The 20641-nt window shown below is 44.5% G+C and overlaps 1 protein-coding gene across 1 annotated transcript in view; it reads left to right on the plus strand.

Moving 5' to 3' along the window:
- pappaa (pregnancy-associated plasma protein A, pappalysin 1a) overlaps window positions 1-20405 on the plus strand; it is a 329950-nt gene extending 309545 nt beyond the window's left edge. Inside the window, exon 22 of the mRNA XM_080212189.1 lies at window positions 20173-20405. Coding sequence (XP_080068315.1) covers window positions 20173-20286 — 114 coding nt within the window. The 3' untranslated portion in view covers window positions 20287-20405. The remainder of the gene's footprint in view (window positions 1-20172) is intronic.
- Window positions 20406-20641: the final 236 nt, after the last annotated feature.

Raw genomic sequence — 20641 nt, forward strand, 5'->3', positions numbered from 1 at the left:
GAACAGTGGGTAACACTGCTGCCTCACAGTGCCAGGATCCCGGATTCAATTCTACCCTCTGGTCACAGTCTGCACATTCTCCCCATGTCTGCGTGGGTTTCCTCCAGGTGTTCCGGTTTCCTCCCACAGTCCAAAGGTGTGCAATTAGGTGGATTGACTATGGTAAAATCGCCCCTTAGGGGTTAGCAGAGTAAATATGTGTGGTTACAGGAATAGGGCATGGGTAGGATTGTGGTTGGTGCAGACTTGATGGGCCAAATGGCCTCCGTCTGCATTGTAGATTCTATGAAAAGACATTTCAAACAATGAACAACTAAAGTATAATGGCTATTGAAGCTCAGCCACTTTGTTTGACAAGATCCCACAAACTGCAATGAAGCAAATCACCGGTTAACACATTTGTGGTGGTGTTGTGGTGGGCAATAAACGAGAGTGTTAAGCTGGAGAATCCACAGTCCTTTGAATAGTATAATGGGATCTCTAATGTCTCCACACCTTTGATGTGGTGTGGTTAAATATCACACTCAGAAGGATAGGGCCTCCAGCAATCCTTCAGACTGCGCTGGGATGTGTCAGTTTGGATTATCTGCTCAGTCTTTGGAGCGGGCTATAAATTACAACACGTGAGGCAGATTAGGAAGTGTGTCGGGAACAGTGGGGTTCAAACTACATGGAACAATGCATTTTCTGCGCAGCATAAATCGTTCAAGATACTTCAACCAACAGAAGATGATTGGCACAGTGGTTAGCACTGCTACCTTACAGTGCCAGGGATCCAGGTTCAATTCCCGACTTGGGTCACTTGTGTGGAGTTTGTACATTTTCCCTGTGTTTGTACAGGTTTCCTCCAGGTGCTCTTGTTTTCTCTGACAGTCAGAAAGATGTGCTAAATTCTCCCTCAGTGCACCTGAACAGGCGCCAGAGTGTGGGTTTTCACAGTAACTTCATTGCTAAGCCTACTTGTGACATTAATAAATAAACTTCAATGCATCTGTTAGTACAGTTTGCCACTTCTACTGTGAGCAACACATCCATGGGCAAAAGAGAATCCGCTTAGATATACCAGTGCTCTGGAACAATTGGCAACCTGTGACTATCCAATGATCAAACTACAATTTCTTTCTCTTTTCTATATGAAGAAACTAAATAAATAATCATGTTGATTTGATTGTAAGTTTTAGTCATTCTGCTTGAGAATGGAGCAAAATTTATTTTTATTCATCACATTAGCGGCTGACGTTAACACTGCAATGAAATTCCCCCCCAGTCACCACACTCTGGCGCCTGTTCGTGTACACGGAAGGAGAATTTACCTGTTCATGTACACGGACAGACAATGCACCTAACCAGCACATTTTTGGACTGTGGGAGGAAACTGGAGCACTCAGAGGAAACCCACACAGATATGGGGAGAATGTGCAGATTCCGCACAGAAAATCTATCCAACCTGGCACTCGAACCCGGGTGCCTGGTGCAGTGAAGCAGCAGTGCTAAGCTTTGTGCCACAAAGGCTTTCCTTCAAATTATTCTGATTTCTTAACACCGACAGGGGATTTGGTTCATTAACTATGTCTGGGCAGATTGAAAGCCACATACAGCTACTTTCAGATTGCATTTAATCTGTTTAATAAATAGATGACAATCAGATAGAACACACGGAACCACACTTTAGTTCCATCTGTAATACAGAGCAATTGAGCACTGATAAAATCTACTTTCCTGTAACTTTTCTGCTTGCTTTAAGCTTTTGATATTTTTGATAATGAGCATATAATTATAAAGGATACATGTGTGTGGCAAGTACACTCTTGCCAGTCAGTGACGCACTTACTGCACAAGTACTTTCAACAGTTTATTTTCATGTCAGCGTCACATTTAATTTCTGTTAATAATATGTACAACCAGTTTAAAGAGAAAGAGAACTGTTATTGTTGAGTTATCGAAGGAGAGCTTGGGCGTCTTACTCTACCAGGAAATTTGGCTGGAGGCAAAGATCTTTCCTCAGTATTTCCATAACAGTACACAAGATTACAGGACACAGGATAGGTCTCCTGCTCTTACCTTGTCACTCATCTCTCTTTCTGAGACATAGAGCCAGAATTCTCCCAAGAAATTTCTAAGTATCGAATTCGCGTGAAAACTGAAGTAATTCACGCTGTTTTTAAAGTTAAAGTTGAAAGTTTATTTATTAGTGTTGCAAGTAAGGCTTACATTAACATTGCAATGAAGTTACTGTGAAATTCCCCTATTTCAGTAGGAGTCCACACTAGAATCTCCGACGCTCTGTGCAATGCAGAGTCCACCAGTGTGAATATGATGGAATTTCAGGGGAATTTTAAGGGGATTTTAGCTTCTCCCACTGGAGAGGCTAAAATCAATGTACTGAGTGGGTTATGGCGCACGCGCGATCTGTCAGAGCCAAGATATCAGCACATGCGCAGTGGCCCGCACTGATGGCTTCCCAATTGCTGACCAGCCCCACGATCCTTGCAATGTCGACTCTCTGCAAACCCCCCTCCCCACACCATGGATGGAGTATGATGTGGGGAAAATATGAGGTTGTTCACTTTGGCAGGAAAAATAAAAAAGGCAGACTATTACTTAAGTGGAGAACACCTACAGAACTCCAAAGTGCAGGGGGACCTTGCTGTTCCAGTGCTTGAGTCACATAATGTTAGTTTGCAGGCATCTTTGTCCGAAACGGCGATCCCTAATTTTAAAATAGTGCCCCCTGCTCTGAAGTCGCCCACAAGAGGAAACATTCTTTCCACATCTACCTCGTCTCCCCTTACTCTCCAGTGGAAACAAGCTTAACCTGTCCAAATTTTCCTCATAACATAACCCGCACATTCCAATTATCAATCTCAAAAACCATAAGATATAGGAGCAGAATTAGGCCATTCGGCCTACCGAGCCTGCTCTGCCATTCAATCATGGCTGATAAGTTTCTCAATCCCATTTTCCTGCTCTTTCCTATAACCTTTGATCCCTTTCCCAATCAAGGACCTATCTCTGTCTTAAATACACTCAATGACCTGGCCTTTACAGCCTTCTGTGGCAATGAATTCCATAGATTCCACAGATTCCATAGAAATTCCTCCTCATCGCAGCCAGAAAGGGTCATCCCTTTTCTCTGAGGCCGTGTCCTCAGACCACCTCTGAACCATCTCCAATGCATTTTATATCCTTCCTTAACTAAGGAGACCAAAAGTAAGCACAGAAGTCGACACGTGTCTCACCAATCCCCTGTATAACTGAAGCATAACATCCTTACTTTTGTTTTCAATTCTTTTCATAATAAAGATAGCCTTATAGAATTTTTTCCTCTCAGAGGGTTGTGTGATTTAGGAATTCTCTGTCCCTGCAGACAGTAGAAGCAAGGACATTGAATACTTCTAAAGTAGTATAGATAGATTCTTGTTGGGATTAATCAAAGCTTTTTGGGCAGAGATGGGAATGTAGAATTCAAAACGCAGACAGATCAGCCATGATCCTATTAAATAACGGGACAGGCTTGAGGGGCCAAATAGCCTACTGCCGCTCCTAATTTATATATTCATATGTTTAATAGTACTGATTTGATTTGATTTATTATTGCCACTGTGATAACCCCAAGATCTGCAAGGAGAATCGCTAATTGACCTGCCAGTGGGGCTCAGTGAATACGAGCTTCCTGGGGATCGTTAGCTCATGTTGGTGAGCTCATATACCGAGCCCTGTATAAAGCAAGACCATGAGAGGGTCCATTAACATTTTAGTTCCAGTTGCGACCTGTTGTGTCCACCACAGGCTTGTGGTTACTGTTTATTTTCATCTTGTGCAATAAAAGTACGATTCCTTCACAACCAACTCCTGGAATTACGATAGTCACATTATTTGTATACAGCGCAAAGTATTGTTTCTTGTGCACTATACAGACAAAGCATAGCTTTCATAGAGTACACTGAGGAGAGGGATAAGGATGTAGTGTTACAGTCATTACTAGGATGTAGAGAAAGGTCAACTTAATATATAGTAGGTCCATTCAAAAGTCTGATCGCAACAGGGAATCGGTTGGTAAGCGACCTCAGACTTTTGTATCTTTTCCCAATGGAAGGAGAGAGAATGTCGGGGGTGCATAGGGTCCTTAATTATGCTGGCTGCTTTTCCAAGACAGCAGGGAGTGTAGACAGACGTCTATAGTGTGCACGCTGTGTTATATCATTGATATTAATGGCCCATACTATGTATGTATCAGATAATATTTGTAATCAACTGCCAACAGTAGGAGTTACCATTTTATGAGGGGCTCACTGTGATTGTTTGTTGAATTGATTGGCAGAGGAAGAACCAGCAAGCAGGGGAAAGGTTAAAGGTCAGGGAAGGGATAAGGGGCCCAGAAAGAGGAGAAGCACCGGGGTCCGTTCCTGGTGACATCTATCACTTCTGAGACTGTTTTCAGCAAAGCTCTTTTAAAAAAAAGTGTTTGAAAAGTCAGACCAATCGTTTTGATGCTTCCACGTGAACTTTGTCCTCTGAAAACCTCCAGGAAAAAAAATGTTTTGTTGAAATGATCTTGGCAGCCTTGCAGTCTGCAACTTTACTGAGTAGTGTTGTAGTGACTTGCAGCAGCCAACATTAATCGCTTACCTCCCAAGTGACATGGCGAGGGGAAAAGTGTTATTTAGCCTATAGATCAGAAAACAAAAATGGAGGTGCTGCCCATTGGAACAAAAATAAGTGCCCCTCACTGCAATGAGTTCCTGTGACAGCAGGGAGACACTAATGTAGAGGCTGATAACCCTTTAGATTTGAATCTTCTGAGACCTCATCTCGCGGTGTCTCTTCTGTGGCGGAAGACTGTAGCCTTTTGTTTGTTTCAACCTCCCCACTGTTTCCAGATAAAAGCAAAATACTGCGGATGCTGGAATCTGAAACAGAAACCAAAAACATTGGAAAATCTCAGCAGGCCTAACAGTATCTGAGGAGAGGGAAAAAAAGCTAACGTTTTGACATTAGCTTTATTTGCTAGCCACAGATGCTGTCGGACATGCTGAGATTTTCCAACATTTTCTGTTTTTGTTGCTGCTGTTCTTTAGTGTTGTTTCGGGGACGGAGGCAGGCTAGGTCACCAAGGATAGCTTCCCCCCTGCTTCTCCGTCAATACTGCCGTGGGATCATTTTTTTCTCACTCATTCTCAGTACGAGGGCATCTCTGGCTAGAACGGCATTTATTCCCCATCCATAATTGCCCTTGAGAAATTGTTGGTGAGCTGTTGTCTTGAACTGCTGCAATCCCTGTGGTGTGGATACACCCACAACGTTGTTAGGCAGGAGATTCCAGGATTTTGACCCAGCGACGGTGAAGGAATGGCAATATATTTCCAGGTCAGGATGGTCTGTGCCTTGGAGGGGAACTTGCAGATGACTGTATCCCATGCAGACCTGCTCCCCTTGTCCTTCTAGGTGATAGAAGTTGTGTGTTAGTACACACTGCTGCCACTGTGCATAGGTGGTGCATCAGGTGCCAATAAAGCTGGCTGCTTTTCCTGAACGGTGTTGGGCTTCTTGAGTGTTGTACGTGCTACACTCATTCAGGCAATTGGAGAGTATTCCACCACACTTCTGACTTGTGCCTTCTAGATTGTGGACAGGCTTCAGGGACTCAGGAAGTGAGAATTCCCAGCCGTCTGACCTGCTCTTGTAGCCACAGTATTTATATGGATTGTCCAGTTCAGTTTCTGGTCATGGATAACTCCCAGGCTGCTGGTAGTGGGGGATTTAATGATGGGAATGCCATTCAATGTCAAGGGGTTATGGTTAGCATCTTTCTTGCTAGAGATGGTTACTGTCTGGCACTTGTGTGGCACCAGTGTTACTTGTCACTTATCAGCCCAAGCCTGAATGTTATCCAGGTCTTTCAACACACTGGCACGGACTGCTTCAGTATCTGTGGAGTTGTCAAAGTTACTGAACATTGGGCAATCATTAACAAACATCCTCACTTCTCATCATATGATGGAAGAAAGGTCATTGAGGAAGCAACTGAAGATGGTTGGGCCTAAAACACTACCATGAGCAGTGATGTCCTGGGGCTGAGATGATTCATCTCCAACAACTATCTCCCTTTATGCAAATTTTGAATCTAACCAATGGAGAGTTTTCCCACAGATTCCCATTGATCCCACTTTGGCTTGGATTCCTTGATGCTTCACTGGTCAAATGCTGCTTTGACATCAAGGGCAGTCACTCTCAGCTCACCTCAAGTTCAGCTTTTCTGTTCCTATTTGGACTAAGCTGTAATGAGGTCAGGAGCTGAGTGACCCTGGTAGAACCCAAACTGAGACTCAGAGGGCAGGTTATTGCTGAGCATGTGGTGTTTGATAACACAGTCGTCACTTTGTTGATGATTAAGAGTAGACAGATGGGGCAGTAATTGGCCAGGTTGAATTTGTCCTGCTCTTTGAGGATGGGACGTACCCACATTGCCAGGCAGATGCCTGACTTCAGTCTTGGGCTCACTAATGAGATTAAAATGATATGGAGATGCTAATTTGAACGAGTTATGTAGTTATACGTCAATTTCTTCTGCCGAGCTGACAGTGCTGAAAATCCCGCGCTCAGAAACTCGTGGAGGCTGTGGCGCCCAGTGGGGAACCCGCGAAATGGCCTTCGCTTGAGTCTCCCAGCGCTCTGCGCTCCGAAAGCAGCGCAGCGGGATGGGAAAATCGCTTTCACTAAGCTGTAGATACACTTGAGAAAATGGACGCAGTCATTTCAGGTGTAACATGTAGAGACATAGAGCAATGCAGCGCAGGAACAAGCCCTTTGGCCCAATCGGCCCACGTCGACCACAGTGCCCTCCCAGCGAGCCCCAATTGCTCACGCTTGACCCACGTCCCTCTAATCCTTTCCCATCCATGTATTTATCCAAATGCTTTTTAAAATGTTGCTACTGTACCCGACACAACCACTTTCTCTGGCAGTTCATTCCATACACGCACCACCCTCCGCTTGAAGAAGTTGCCCCTCAGGCCCCCTTTAAATCTTTTCCCTCTCACCTTCAAGCTATGCCCTCTGGTTTTCAATTCCCCTTCCCTGGGAAAAAGACCACGCGCGTTGACCCTATCTCTGCCCCTCACAATTTTATATACCTCAACAAGGTCATCCCTCATTATCTTATGTTCCAAGGAGTAAAGTCTGAACCTGACCAATGTCTCTGTATAACTCAGACCCACAGGCAACATCCTCATAAATCTTCTTTGTGCTCTTTCCAGTTTACCAATGTCTTTCCTACGACAAGGTGACCAAAACTGCACACAATGCTCCTTGTGCAGCCTCACTAACAACTTATACAACTGTAACATAATGTCCCAACTCCGATACTCAACGCCCTGACTGATGAAGGCCAGTGTGCTTCTTCTCTCTAATTCTCTCTTTAAGGACATAAAGCTGTGGCCCCATATTTTCAGTCATTTTGAGCGAGTGATTATATACATTTCCCTCCCTCAGCTCCCCTACTGTCCCCACCCTCACCACAATCATCCTGGCTTATCATAAATGAATTAGCGACTGTATCTCACACCCATGCACCCAAGGTAAATAGAAGCACATTAAGCACTGGCCTTAAAACTGCTCTTTCTGCGCTGTGCCTTTGTATTTCCTTTTACTCTTCATTTTAACACTGGTGCCAGGTCATTGAAAACTAAGAAAATAAACCATTTACTTTTGCATTACCCTTGGTGAGGTGCACTTCAGACTCAATTCTTTATTTAACATGCTTGTTATTCAATAGTGTTAAACATACAACACCACATAGACAGACTGACTGGGACAGCTTAGTCGTGAGTCTTTGAAGACATCACCAAAAAATATTGATTTTATTATAACCTTGGCCTTGGCGCGCAAACTGCCATTTTAATCCTGTATATTCAGAAAAGAACTAGCACTTAAGAGTGCATTTACAACTTGCATATTACACTTCAGAAATCTCAAAGAAAACATTTTGCCTGTGCAAGCGTCTTAGAGATGTTACGAAAGCACAAAGCTCAAAAGCGCGAACTCGGCTGACCTACAAAACCCAAGGGTTCATTTGCACAAGTGGTGTAGGTTAGGAAAGGCAGACTCAGGAATCAGCCATAGCCGATTAGATACCACCTTCATCTTCGTTTAATTCCCTTCCTGCCCCAGCTTTTCGCTGCCTGCAATCTCCCAGTTGTTTTTTCGTTTTAATGTTAGCCAGAAGTTAAAAACTCGAACAATCTGAGACAGGGTCTCCTGTGAGTTGGGGGCCACGGTGAAAGGGTAGTGGGGCCTAACAAACATCAGAGCCTTTTGAACTCTTTGGATTGAAACAGAGCTTATGAGCTCAGAGTATTGGATTCCTCACAGAAGGAAAGCAAAGTCTTTAAGGGGCCGTAGTTTAAAATATGCCAGAAAAATATGGAACATACCAATTCTCAGCGGGGGTCAGACCATGCAGACCAAAGAATGATCGAGAGTACAGTAATGCAATAAAAGCATTTTCTTTCCCTTTTTAAAGAAATCCTTCAGCTCTTTTGCAACTTTTAAATAGATTTCTTTTACAATGTTCGGTCCTTTTAGTCAGTTGTTTGGTTAACATTCCACAATGTTCTGTTGTTTATATAAATTCAAGAAAATGAAAGTGCTTAACCTGATCCCATCCCGAAGTCAGGGCAAAAAAATGCCAGCTATAGAAATGGGGGGGTGGGGGTAGGCAGTTTTTAAAAGGCAGACTGTAGGTCTTCCTACAGCTTCACGCAAATGACTCAAGAGAAGATTCCTTTTTTAAACTTTATTTATTAGTGTCCCAAGTAGGCTCACATTAACACTGCAATGAAATTACTGTGAAAATCCCCTAGCCGCCACACTCCGGCACCTGTTTGGACACACGGAGGGAGAATTTAGCACGGCCGACAAACCTAACCACAGCATGTCTTTTGGACTATGGGAGGAAACCGGAGGATACACACACAGACGCAGGGAGAACGTGCAGACCCCCCACACATAGCGTGGAGTCCCTACCCAAGCTGGGAATTGAACCCGGGTCCCTGGCGCTGTGAGGCAGCAGTGTTAACCACTGTGACACGGTGCTGCCCATGCTGCAACTGGCATCATTTAAAGATGTGGAGATGCCGGTGTTGGACTGGGGTAAACACACTAAGAAGTCTCACAACACCAGGTTAAAGTCCAACAGGTTTATTTGGTAGCAAAAGCCACTAGCTTTCGGGCTTCTGACCCTTCGTCAGGTGAGAGTCAGAGCTCTCCACTCACCTGACAAAGGATCAGAGGCCTGAAAAGCTAGTGGCTTTAGTTACACCATTTAAAGAATGATCTAAAAGCATCATAACAGGTCATTCAAAGTTCCTGTTCCACTTCAGCCTTCTCCCACTCTTATTTAATTGATGACACCCCATCAACATATCCTTCCATTCTCCCTCATGTTCCCATCCGGCTTCACCTTAAAGGTATTTGTATTATTATTCACCTCAGTTGATCCATCCGGCAGCAAGCTCCATCATTCATAAATATTTCAAAACAAATCAATATAAATTTTCAGAAAAATAAAAAGGCCGGGAAGATAAGCTCAATACTAACTTGCAGAAGGGAATTGGGGATGTAGTCAAGCAGGAAAAAAATGGCAGAGTTATAGTCAAAGACGAGGGGATTGGGACTCAGTGAAGAGTTCTTTCACAGTGCCAGAACAGGCAGAAAAAGCTGAGTGCCTTTTTCCTGTACAATCTGATTCTGTGTATTCAAGTATGTTGGTTTGTAAATGACATAGTGGCTGACTTGACGTAGAGATGCTGACTTCTTATTGTGGCTGATTGCAGCTGAGAGACCGTGGAATGCAACAAGATTTCATAGGATGACTGGGACTGAAGCACCTGTCCCCTCTGCTCATATATCCAGAAATGTTGACTTAATTCCCTCACATTAAGGCTACAATCCTTTCTGCAATGCTTCAACATAAACCAACAACTATTGGTAGGAGTGTTTCAGCTGAAAGTTTACCAATATAATCCTCCAAGCCAATCACATTCTATACATTCAATGCACTCAAGGCTAATAAGAGTGCAAACCAATCATTAGGGAACCGAAAGAAAATTCCAGTCAATGCTTTGACGGTTGAAATGTTGCCTGGGCAGGAATACTCTTGCAAACCTTGGCAAATTAAGTATTCAATTGCTACTGTGAACTGATTTTTAAAGACCCTTCACTACAATGCAGGAGGCTGCCGCCATTTGGCTAACCAAGTCTGCATCGCCAAACCTGTCCCTACTCTCATAACCCCACACATTTATCCCACTAATCCAGCTAACTTAAACATCTTGGGACACTAAGGGGCAATTTAGCATGGCAATCCACCTAACCTGCACATCTTTGGACTTTGGAGGAAACCAGAGTACCCAGAGGAAACCCATGCAGACCCAGGGAGAAACTCCACACAGTCACCCAAAGCTGGAATTGATCTCAGGTCCCTGGCATTGTGAGGCAGCAGTGCTAACCACTCTGCCAATGGCGCCACCCTTGTCGCTGGTTAGACCAGCATTCCTAATCACTCTGGAGAAAGTTGCGGTGAGCCATCTTCTTGAACCACTGCAGTCCTGCATGGTGTAGGTGCACCCACAGATCAAGATGCCTCGGGGGAGATTTTACAGTCCTATCCGCTGCCAGGATTGTCCAATCCCACCGAAAGTCAATGGACCTTTGGCTGGACCTCCAAGTTTCCTGGGGCGGTTCCTGCCACAACGGAGCTGGAAAATCCTAGCCCCAGTCTTGGTATCTGCCCTATCCAGTCATGCCTGTGAAAGCAGGAGAGAATTCCTGTCCAGGACAGCCTTGTGTTAACATTGGTAAGGTGACTCTAACAAACCTCAATTAACCTCACAGTTTTTCTTGGCCAACTTGGGTTTTGTTTGCACAGTTCTGTGGGGTTTCCAGTCTATGGCAAACATGGCCTGAGCTCACACTTTATAATGTCAACATGTTGTTAATGGCAATTAGCACACAAAGCTGTATAAAAGGCCCATAACAAAAATACTGCAAGGAGTTTCGAATTTAAAAACATTTCTGATTTTGCGGCCTTTGGATCTAATAACCCTGCAAATAGTAACTGCCTACAACAGGTCTGTTGGTGTGCAAACTTTTTTCAGGACCCTTATTTTGTGGAAAAAACTGGGGCAAAATTGTAAATATTCTGAGAGTTTGAGATAATTCCAGCTGTAAGAATCCAAGCTTCACACGAACTCTCATACACAGAATAAAGGCATCACTTTCAGACAGCTTCATGTGTGTGAAAAAGCAAATATAATTCCTGCACTGGCATTATTGAATACTGCTCCACAATCCAAAGTTACAAAACACTAACGGTTTGTCTGGTTCACGAGACACAGAGGTGGTGCAGGCAGTTGGAACATTTTGATTTCACACCTCCATCCACCCGATTCCCACCCCACCACAACCATCACCCCTGCCCACCACCAGTCCACCCCACCCCACCCCACAACACAACTTTTCACCGCTGCCAAGAATTACACTTCCTGCTGCCTCAGGAAAGCAGCAAGCATAATCAAGGACCCCATGAATCTCAGACATACCTTCTTCCATCAGGAAAACACTACAAAAGTGAGCGACACGGAAGCATAGTGGTGAGCGCTGCTGCCTCACAGCGCCAGGGACCTGGGTTTGATTCCTGGCTTGGGTCACTGTCTGTGTGGAATCTGCATGTTCTCCCCATGCCTGCGTGGGTTTCCTCCAGGTGCTCCGGTTTCTTCCCACATCGGAAAGATGAGCTGTGGTTAGGTGCATTGACCCGAACGGGCACCATAGTGTGACGACTAAGGGAATTTCACGGTAATTTCATTGCAAAATTAATGCAAGCCTATTTTTGACAAATAAATAAACTTTAAGTTCTGAGGTCACGTACCAACTGACTCAAGAACAGGTCTTTCCCTGTTGCCATCAGGCGTTTGATGGACCTATCATATATTAAGCTGATCTTTCTCTACATCCTTGCTGTGACTGTCACACTATATTCTGCACTGTCTCCTTTCCTTCTCCCTTATGTACTCTATGAGCGGTATGCTTTGTCTATGTAGCTCAGAAGAAACAATACTTTCTATTGTACCCCAATACATTCGACTCAAGGTGCAAAACACAGCAAAAGGATAAAAATCCAATGTAACCTGGTCCAATCAACCTCTTTGAGAGACAGGAACACCAATAGGAAATTGGATTTCTCTGGTAAACGAGACACTGAGGTGGCGCAGGCAATTGGTGAATTTCAACTTCACACTCCGCTCACACCATGGTCCACCACTATCCAGCTGCCCTCTCTGACCCATCACCAATTTACAACTTTCATTGCTGCTAAGAGCAGCATTCCATTCCAGTTATGTTGAGCATTTCTTTGTTCTTTTGTAACTTGCATCAACGTCTGACTGACATCTTTCAGCCATGTAACGCTGAACAGAAAATTGGGATATTGTTGGGGGGGATGGTGGGAAGTGAGTTCGCCTCCAAGATTTACTTCATCTTGCCGTCGCAGTGACGATGGTTCTGCTTGCAGCTTACTTTTCCTCTTCATTGAGATAGAATCATAGAATCCCTACAGTGCAGAAGGAGGCCATTTGGCCCATTGAGTCTGCACCAACCGCAGTCCCACCGAGGCCCTAATCCCGCAACATCATATATTTACCCTGCTAATCTCCCCGACACTAGGGTCAATTTAACTTGGCCAATCAACCTAACCTGCACATCTCTGGACTGCGGGAGGAAACCGGAGCACGCGGAGGAAACCCATACAGACACGGTAAGAATGTGCAAGTTTCACACAGACAGTGACCCAAGATCAGAATTGAACCTGGGTTCCTGGTGCTGTGAGACAGCAGTGCTAACAATGTGTCACTGTAATGCCTGAGATGTTGTGGTACAGCTGGCAACATGGTATCTTCTACTTGTTGCAGAGCTGGGAGAAGCAGCCTGCTGTTAGTCCGTAGGCACTGGTCTGAAAAAGAGGCCAAGGAATTGGCTGCAAGTTAAAGGAATCAGCAACGTTGATCCAGAAACATTGCTCACAGGTTTTAAATATGAAAGATTCGCCCACAAAATACAAAAGAAGGGAAGCCAGGAAGAACCTCTCCATCTAAAGATTGTTAGACTTGTTACCAAGAAAGGCAATTGAAGGACATCATATGGATACACTTGAGAAGCAATTTGACAATTTTTTTTCTGGAGCCAGGGAGAAATACAGTGAAAAAGTGGGTTTTGATGGTCTTAAGAGAATGGGCCTTGGGCATTTTGTTTCCTAGCCCTGTATTATTAGCCGTCTGCGCAAGCACTCAAATGGTTTTTCACAGAGCAATATCTATCGGAGATAAAAACCTTTTGTTGGTGACCACAGGGGAGGCGACTGAAAAGTCTGTGTGGGACCAGCCCAATGTCTGACCCGCTATTGAGGTGAACAGTTTGTGAAAAAGGTCCTTTAATAGCCATATTCAAAGGATCCAACCCATGTTAGGCATCTTAGAAGTAGCCCCCATGAATTTGCTCAGTGCCTGAATCAAAGCCTGAACACGTTGCACACAGGCTGTCCCACCGCGAGGGTAGGATTTTACAGCCTCACTTGAGTGAGGTTGGAAGTTCCCACCAGAGGCCAATCCATTGTCAGCTTCTCACCCGCTCCAATTCTGTGGCAGGCGAGGTGGTAGAGTTCCAGCCACAAACTGACTTTCACAGTAACTTCATTGCAGTGTTAATGTAAGCCTACTTGTGACAATCAATAACTAAACTAAACTAAATTAAACATGATTTTGTACCCAATGGGCCTGATCATAGCACTTTTGAAGCTTCTCTGAGGTTTGGGCCCAAAAGCGGGTCTTTACCCCACTGGTGATGTCAGTCAACTTGAAACAGGCAAGAGAACAAGAGCGAGATAAAAGAAATGATTGACATTTTTTGTGGCCTGCAGCCGCAGCAGTGGGCCTATGACAGAAGCGGCCTTGTACTGGATTAACAATAAAAGAAGGCCTCACGGGTTAACAATAAAAGGAGGCCTCACTTGCTCCCTGGCCAACTGCCAGGAAGCCATCTTTAACCACAGCATAGGTACTGTCTGCCTCCAGTTGGACTCCAGCAACATTACCAATCTGACTGCAGGTGGCTACTAATTAATTGCTAATAATAGTTTACTGGCTGCTGCTGAGAAGATAGCTGCCTCAATCATTCAACTGCTTACAGTGAGGTTGCCTGGGTTCCCTTCTAGTATGGCCTCCAGCTGCACCTAGGCAGCTCTCCAAAGATACCACCAATTGTATGCCTGAAATACGATTGAAGGCACTATGATGTCAACCCAGAAACTTCTCCCTCTGACAACTATTGGAATCTATTGGCTGATGTGGAAAGCATAGATGTTGCAATTGTGCGGTGTGATAATTGAAACCAAGTTGTTGAGACAGCTTTTAACTTGCAATAAACCTCCAAAAAATGCCAATGCAACACAGGTAGGTTGTGTATAACCTCCAGCACACAGTGGAAATCAATTTCATAACTGGCAGTGACCAGTCGCAGGCTGGAATTAGTATCTTGTACAGGATATAAGACGTTACAGTATTTCGCATATATCGTTACAGGAGCCAGATTTCACTGTTAACCATGTTTTCTTTGGCAACGGCTCTGAGGATGGATCTTTCTTCTTTGGGAATTTAAGCCTGTGTGAGATGGTGTTGTGGTGTCAGGCTCAGGGCTTTCCTGCACTTGATAGTCTCCTGATTGACGCTATCACTTCTGTATTGAGCTGTAGCCAACATTACATCAATATGATGTTGAGAGTGTAAACGCAGCCTAAGTTTACATTCTCGTAAGCGATCCCTTACACTGAAAAGAGTAAGGAAAGGCATTTGTTCAATTATTCGGTGGTAAAGAAATTATGTCGTGCAAGGAATAAATACACCCTTGAAATTCTGGCCACGGGCTTTCATCTGGGATGTTTCATTGACTTAAAATCACATTTGAAAAGCAAGTAACATACAAAAAAGTACTGCAGCTATCCAACATCTTTTGAGATAGGCAGGGGTCAAAATGGGTTTGTGCCACCTCATGCTCGCAATCTGCTTTGGTTGAGAATAGACGCTTCAAGCCACCAAGTAGGCCCTTCAATAGCCACTGCTAACCAGCTTTATCAGCCGTTGACAAAGGGAGGTTTCAAGTTGACTGCAGCGCTTGTTAAAGCCACTAGTGGCATACGTGGTGAGGCAAAAGCAACATCCACTTTGAGCGGGTTGGGTTTCTAAAGCTTCTGGCGCCACGAGTAGCACAATATCTTGTATTATTGAGTTGGTTTCCAAAATATCCAGTCATTACAGTTCAATTCATTCTTTCAAGTTCACATATTAGTCGCTTCTGAAATGATTATGCTTCCCAAACACTTTTGGTGCCTTTTCAGCTCAGCTTTCTTGGTTTATTGTTCTACTCCAGCAGGTCAGATGGTCAAAGGATGGACCTGGCATCCATTGCCATGTGCCACACACTCTTATAAGCTTTATTTTCATAGATATGCATTTAGAAATATGCACCTCCTCATCTCACCATCACAATTTCCACCGGTTCCCACATATGTATTCTTTTTGATGTGGCAATTAACACAGATTAAATGGGGGAATACTCCCCAAGGGGCACACTATAAGTAAAATCAAGTATCTACTATATAGGAGAAGTTAGTACCCATTGCCTGAATATGATTAAATGCTATTGCTACCTGTTGGCTCGCAATTTTAAGCTGTCAACTGTGTCATCAGATGTGATTAATTGAACTTTGGTTGCACTCTTGCCCAGAAACTGTCTGTCTTGTTGACCACTTGGAACACTCTACTTGCCTCGGACTTGTTGATTGACATCTCCCACCCAAGGCAGAATTCTCCCAAGCTCCCGCAGGGGGGTAGAATTTGGCAGGAGACCCAAGAATTGGTTTTCCGCTGGTGTGAATTTACACCAGGGTCTTCTGCTGGTTGTCAGCGAAAAATGGATTTGTATCTCGCTAATTGGATGCAGATGAAGATCCAAACCCACCCCCGCTCCCCACGTCAGATTCTCTGTGGCGCCAAAGGAAAAGCACACCGATGCATTGGAACAATGTGGCGTGCAGATGTTGGGACTCAAATGAACTATGCCTGGGACTGCCACCAGAGTTCAGGATGGGTGGCACAGTGATTGGCACTGCTGCCTCACAATGCCAGGGACCCGGTTTCAATTCCAGCCTTTGGTCACTGTCTGTGTGGAGTTTGCACATTTTCTGCACGTCTGTGTGCGTTTCCTCCCACAGTCCAACAGATGTGCAGGTCAGGTTAATTGGCCATGCTAAATTGCCCCTTAGTGTCCTGGGTTGCGTAGGTTAGAGAGATTAGTTGGTAATATATGGGGACAGGCTTGGGTGGGATTGTGGTCGGTGCAGACTTGATCGGCCAAATGGCCTCTTTCTGCACTGTAGGTTTCTACGAATTCTTCTATGTCAGAAGGACTAGCAGTGTGAATACATGGGGTTACAGGGATAGCACCTGGGTGGGACAGTGCAGATTGGATGGGCTGAAAGGCCTCCTTCTGCAGTGTAGGGATTTTATGATTCGGTGATTCTAATGACAACCTTTGTTGTCCCAGTGGAATAGCTGACCCATCACACAAGCTGACAGCATTTCCCCAGTTGAAATGCAGATCCCCTCACTTGTAAATTGCTCATTGTCGAGCTCCCAGTGAATCTTTGATGGTGGAGTTATGGAAGCAGATTAAAAATCAAGGTGGAGCAGTTCGTACACAAAAAAATCACTGTCTCCATTTCAGCACCATTCCTCGGCTTTCCTCTTAGCAGTAGCAATAACAAGAATAACTTGCATTTATATATTGCGTTGAATTGAGTAAATTGACCCCAGGCTCAATGGTTCGCACTGCTGCCTCACAGACCTAGGGACCCAGTTCAATTCTGGCCTCAGGTGACTGTGTGGAGTTTGCATGTTCTCCCTGTATTTGCGTGAGTTTCCTCCAGCTGCTCCCACAGTCCAAAGACATGCTGGTTAGGTGGATTGGGTATGCTAAATGCGCAAAGTGGGCTGGGTGAGGTGCTCTTTCGGAGACGGAGTATAGGCTTGATGGGCTGACTGGCCTCCTTCTGTACTGTAAGGATTCTATGGAAATACATTTCTAGACTGGAAAAGTCCTGCTTGAACATTGAACACACTGTTATTTATCGGGTTTGAGGGGAGTGGGAATAAAAAAAATCTAGATCTTTCTCCATATCAAAATGATGGGCGGCACAATAGTTAGTACGGCTGCCTCACAGCGCCAGAGATTCGGGTTTGATTCCTAGCTTGAGGTCTCCGTCTGTCTGGAGTTTGCATGTTCTCCCCGTGTCTGCGTGGGTCTCCTCCCATTTCTTCCCACATTCTGAAAGACGTGCTGGTTGGGTGCATTGACCCGAACAGGCACCGCAATGTGGCGACTGGAGGAATTTCACAGTAACTTCATGGCAGCATTAATGTAAGCCTCACTTGTGACTAATAAATAAACATTAACTTTACTTTAACTTATTTTAATCACTATTCCATCTTTGGTCTTCCCCTCCCGGGGGCTAACACGGTTAAGGTTCTGTTCAAGTTCTATCCGAAACGGGTGAATATCAGCATAACAGCATTGAATGCTAAAATGTAACATGAGCAAATTAAGTGGCCGTGCATGAATTTGCCCGTTGGAAGTGCTGCTCTCTGACGTCTTATTTTTACTATCCAAATTGATAAACATGAACAAACCTTCCAAACTAAACAGCAGGCAACTGCAAAATATTTAGATGGTGCATACATGAGGGGTAAATCTCTGGCATTTCATTGCTGGCAGGAAGCCCTTTTTACTGGCAGGACATATCAAAATTAAGACACACAGTTCCCCCATGGTTTTCCGACCATGAATTTTAAACAGGAGCAGAAAATAACTCCTATGGCGTATTGACACACATTGGAATTTCCAAAAGAAAATTCACATGAAAGGAAAAGTCCACATGAACAGAAAATAAAAAGTTATTTCCTCGTAAATGGAATTTCTCTGCAGTCAGTCAATGAGTATAACTTTCAAAATATCAGTTCGGAAGTTGGCCACTGAGTCTAGAGATGAAAGAGATCTGCTCTACAGAGCCATCTAATGGCCAGATTTGGTGCCACCACATCATGACAGATGACTTTGTCAAATTGAATGGGGGTAATATTGACATTTCTATTTATTGTAGCAAAGTCTGACATCAAAGCATTGGCAACCTTTGCGAAATAAAGGTTACAGACAGGAATCGTGTGTGCCACACAGAAGTTATGAAAATGGATTGGGTCGCCCAGTGGTTAGCACTGCCGCCTCACAGTGCCAGAGCCCTTAGTTCAATCCTGGCCTTAGGTGACTGTCCGTGTGGAGTTGGCACATTCTCCCCGCGGAGAACAAGGAGCAATAAGGGATGGATAACAAATGCCGTTCTTGCCACACGTTCCCGTGTCTGCGTGGGTTTCCTCTGGATGCTCCGGTTTCATCTCAAAGTCCACGATGTGCAAGTTAGATGGATTGACCATGGTAAATGTGCGACGCTGAGGGGGAAGAGGGCCTGAGTAAGATGCTCTTGTCAGAGAGTCGGCGCAGACTCAATGGGCCAAATGGCCTCCTTCTGCACTGTAGGCATTTCTATGATGATTGTACAATAAGCCACCAGGAAGTCAAAATTTCAGTTTTCCCTCCCTTTTCCTGAACAAGGAGACATCAGTAGAAAATATCAAAGTTAATCATTTCAAATACTATACTGATATTTCAATGTTGACACGTGGGATAAAGACTCGACCCACATTGCCATTTGACGTGGTTCAGCAACCCCTGTTTTGAACATTTTTGATTCACTTTTAAGTGCTGTGACTGATCAATAGTCACATGCAAAGAATGCCATTAATTATTCAATGCGGTAACCTCCTCCACACATGTTCTTTGACTTGTCAACATGCTCTCCGACTGTTTCCATCATCAAAAAGATGTGATGGTGGTGGCATGGTGATAATGTCACTGAACTGGTAATCTAGAGGCCAAGACTCATGGTCAGGGAACATGGAGCGGGATTTTCCAATCGCACTCGCCCTGAAACCGGAAAACCCGAGGTCCACAGACCTTTCCATGGCCTGCCTCTTGCCCACTACGATCCCCGTGGTGGGCAGAATGGTAAAATTTGCCCCATGGGTTCAAATCCTACTACAGCAGCTGGTGGAATTTAAGTTCAATCAATGAATCTGGAATATAAAACTCGTCTCAATAATGGTGATCCTGAAACTATTGTCAATTTGTTCTCCGCATGTCTGCGTGATTTGGTCGAGCCCCATCTGGTTCACTGAGGTGGTTTGAGGAAGGAAATCTGCCACCCTTACCTGGTCTGGCCTACATGTGACTCCAGACCCACAGCAATGTGGTTGATGCTTAACAGCCATCCGAGATGGGCCACTCGGTTCAAGGGGCAATAAGGGATGGGTAACAAATGCTGTCCTTGCCACCACGTTCCCATGAAAGAATAAAATAAAAACTCAGGTCACATTTTCAATGTTTTTAAACTTGAAAAGTTCGGACAATTTTGAAAAGAATTACATTAGATAACAGTTCCAGTGACTGAAACGAGTTCCATAAAAAGGGCGCTCCTTCCATAACAGGAAACAAGTTTTATTTCTATCATGCCTTACGCAACCTCGAGAGATCTCAAAGCACTTTACAGCCAATGAAGTATTTTTGAAGTGTAGTCATTATATAAAACATTCTCCTGTGCAGTTGAGCGGATAGACAATGTGTAATGGATGACATACGAATGCAAAGAGACTACACCATGGGACCCAACCACCACGTAACCCATGAGTGATTTCTCCAGTCCTGTTTCTAAATTGATATTCTCTGGGTGAAGACAGAGTGCTACCTGACAAACGCAGCAAGATATGTTGCTGACCCATGGTGTCATCCTTTATATAATGTGCAGGGAGACTTCCTTGCGGCTGAGTAGATGGTGAAGTCAAGGATATGGTGCTGGCAGCTAGACGTGTTATTTTATCATTTTATCATCCAACCCGTTCCCTCAAACATTGCACACCGTCTCTCGAGAAACCGCTAATGGAGTCCTTTGCCTTGCAGGTCATCCCCTTCCCGATGTCTTGTGAGCTTCACGGAGATTGCGCTTGTCGAGACCCCGCCGCCCAGGAGCACGGCAAAGTGAGACAACAACGCTTCTACCACAGCCACCATTAGCCACGCGGAACCAGGAGCTGAACACAGCTGAAGGCAGACTGGAAGAGCCACACATTCCTTGCTGCTTATAGGAGATAATCTCTCTGACCAGATAATACACACGCGCACACACACACACACACACATACATACACACACACACACACACACACAAGCAATTCTGCCAGTCTGCCTTCTGTCTGAAGACTGGAGTGAGAGAAAAGAATAAAGACACAAACGACACATTGAATGAACAAGCCCCAAAATAGCATGTTTCATGCCTGCTTCCGTGGCCTTTTCTGGCTGCATCTACCAATCCCCCACCCCTTCCCCCCCCCTCCTCTTCTGAAACTAATCTGTATTTAAAGATTTTTTT

The sequence above is a fragment of the Carcharhinus amblyrhynchos genome, chromosome 25 (assembly GCF_965287045.1).
Source record: "Carcharhinus amblyrhynchos chromosome 25, sCarAmb.v2.hapA, whole genome shotgun sequence".
Classification (NCBI taxonomy): domain Eukaryota; kingdom Metazoa; phylum Chordata; class Chondrichthyes; order Carcharhiniformes; family Carcharhinidae; genus Carcharhinus; species Carcharhinus amblyrhynchos.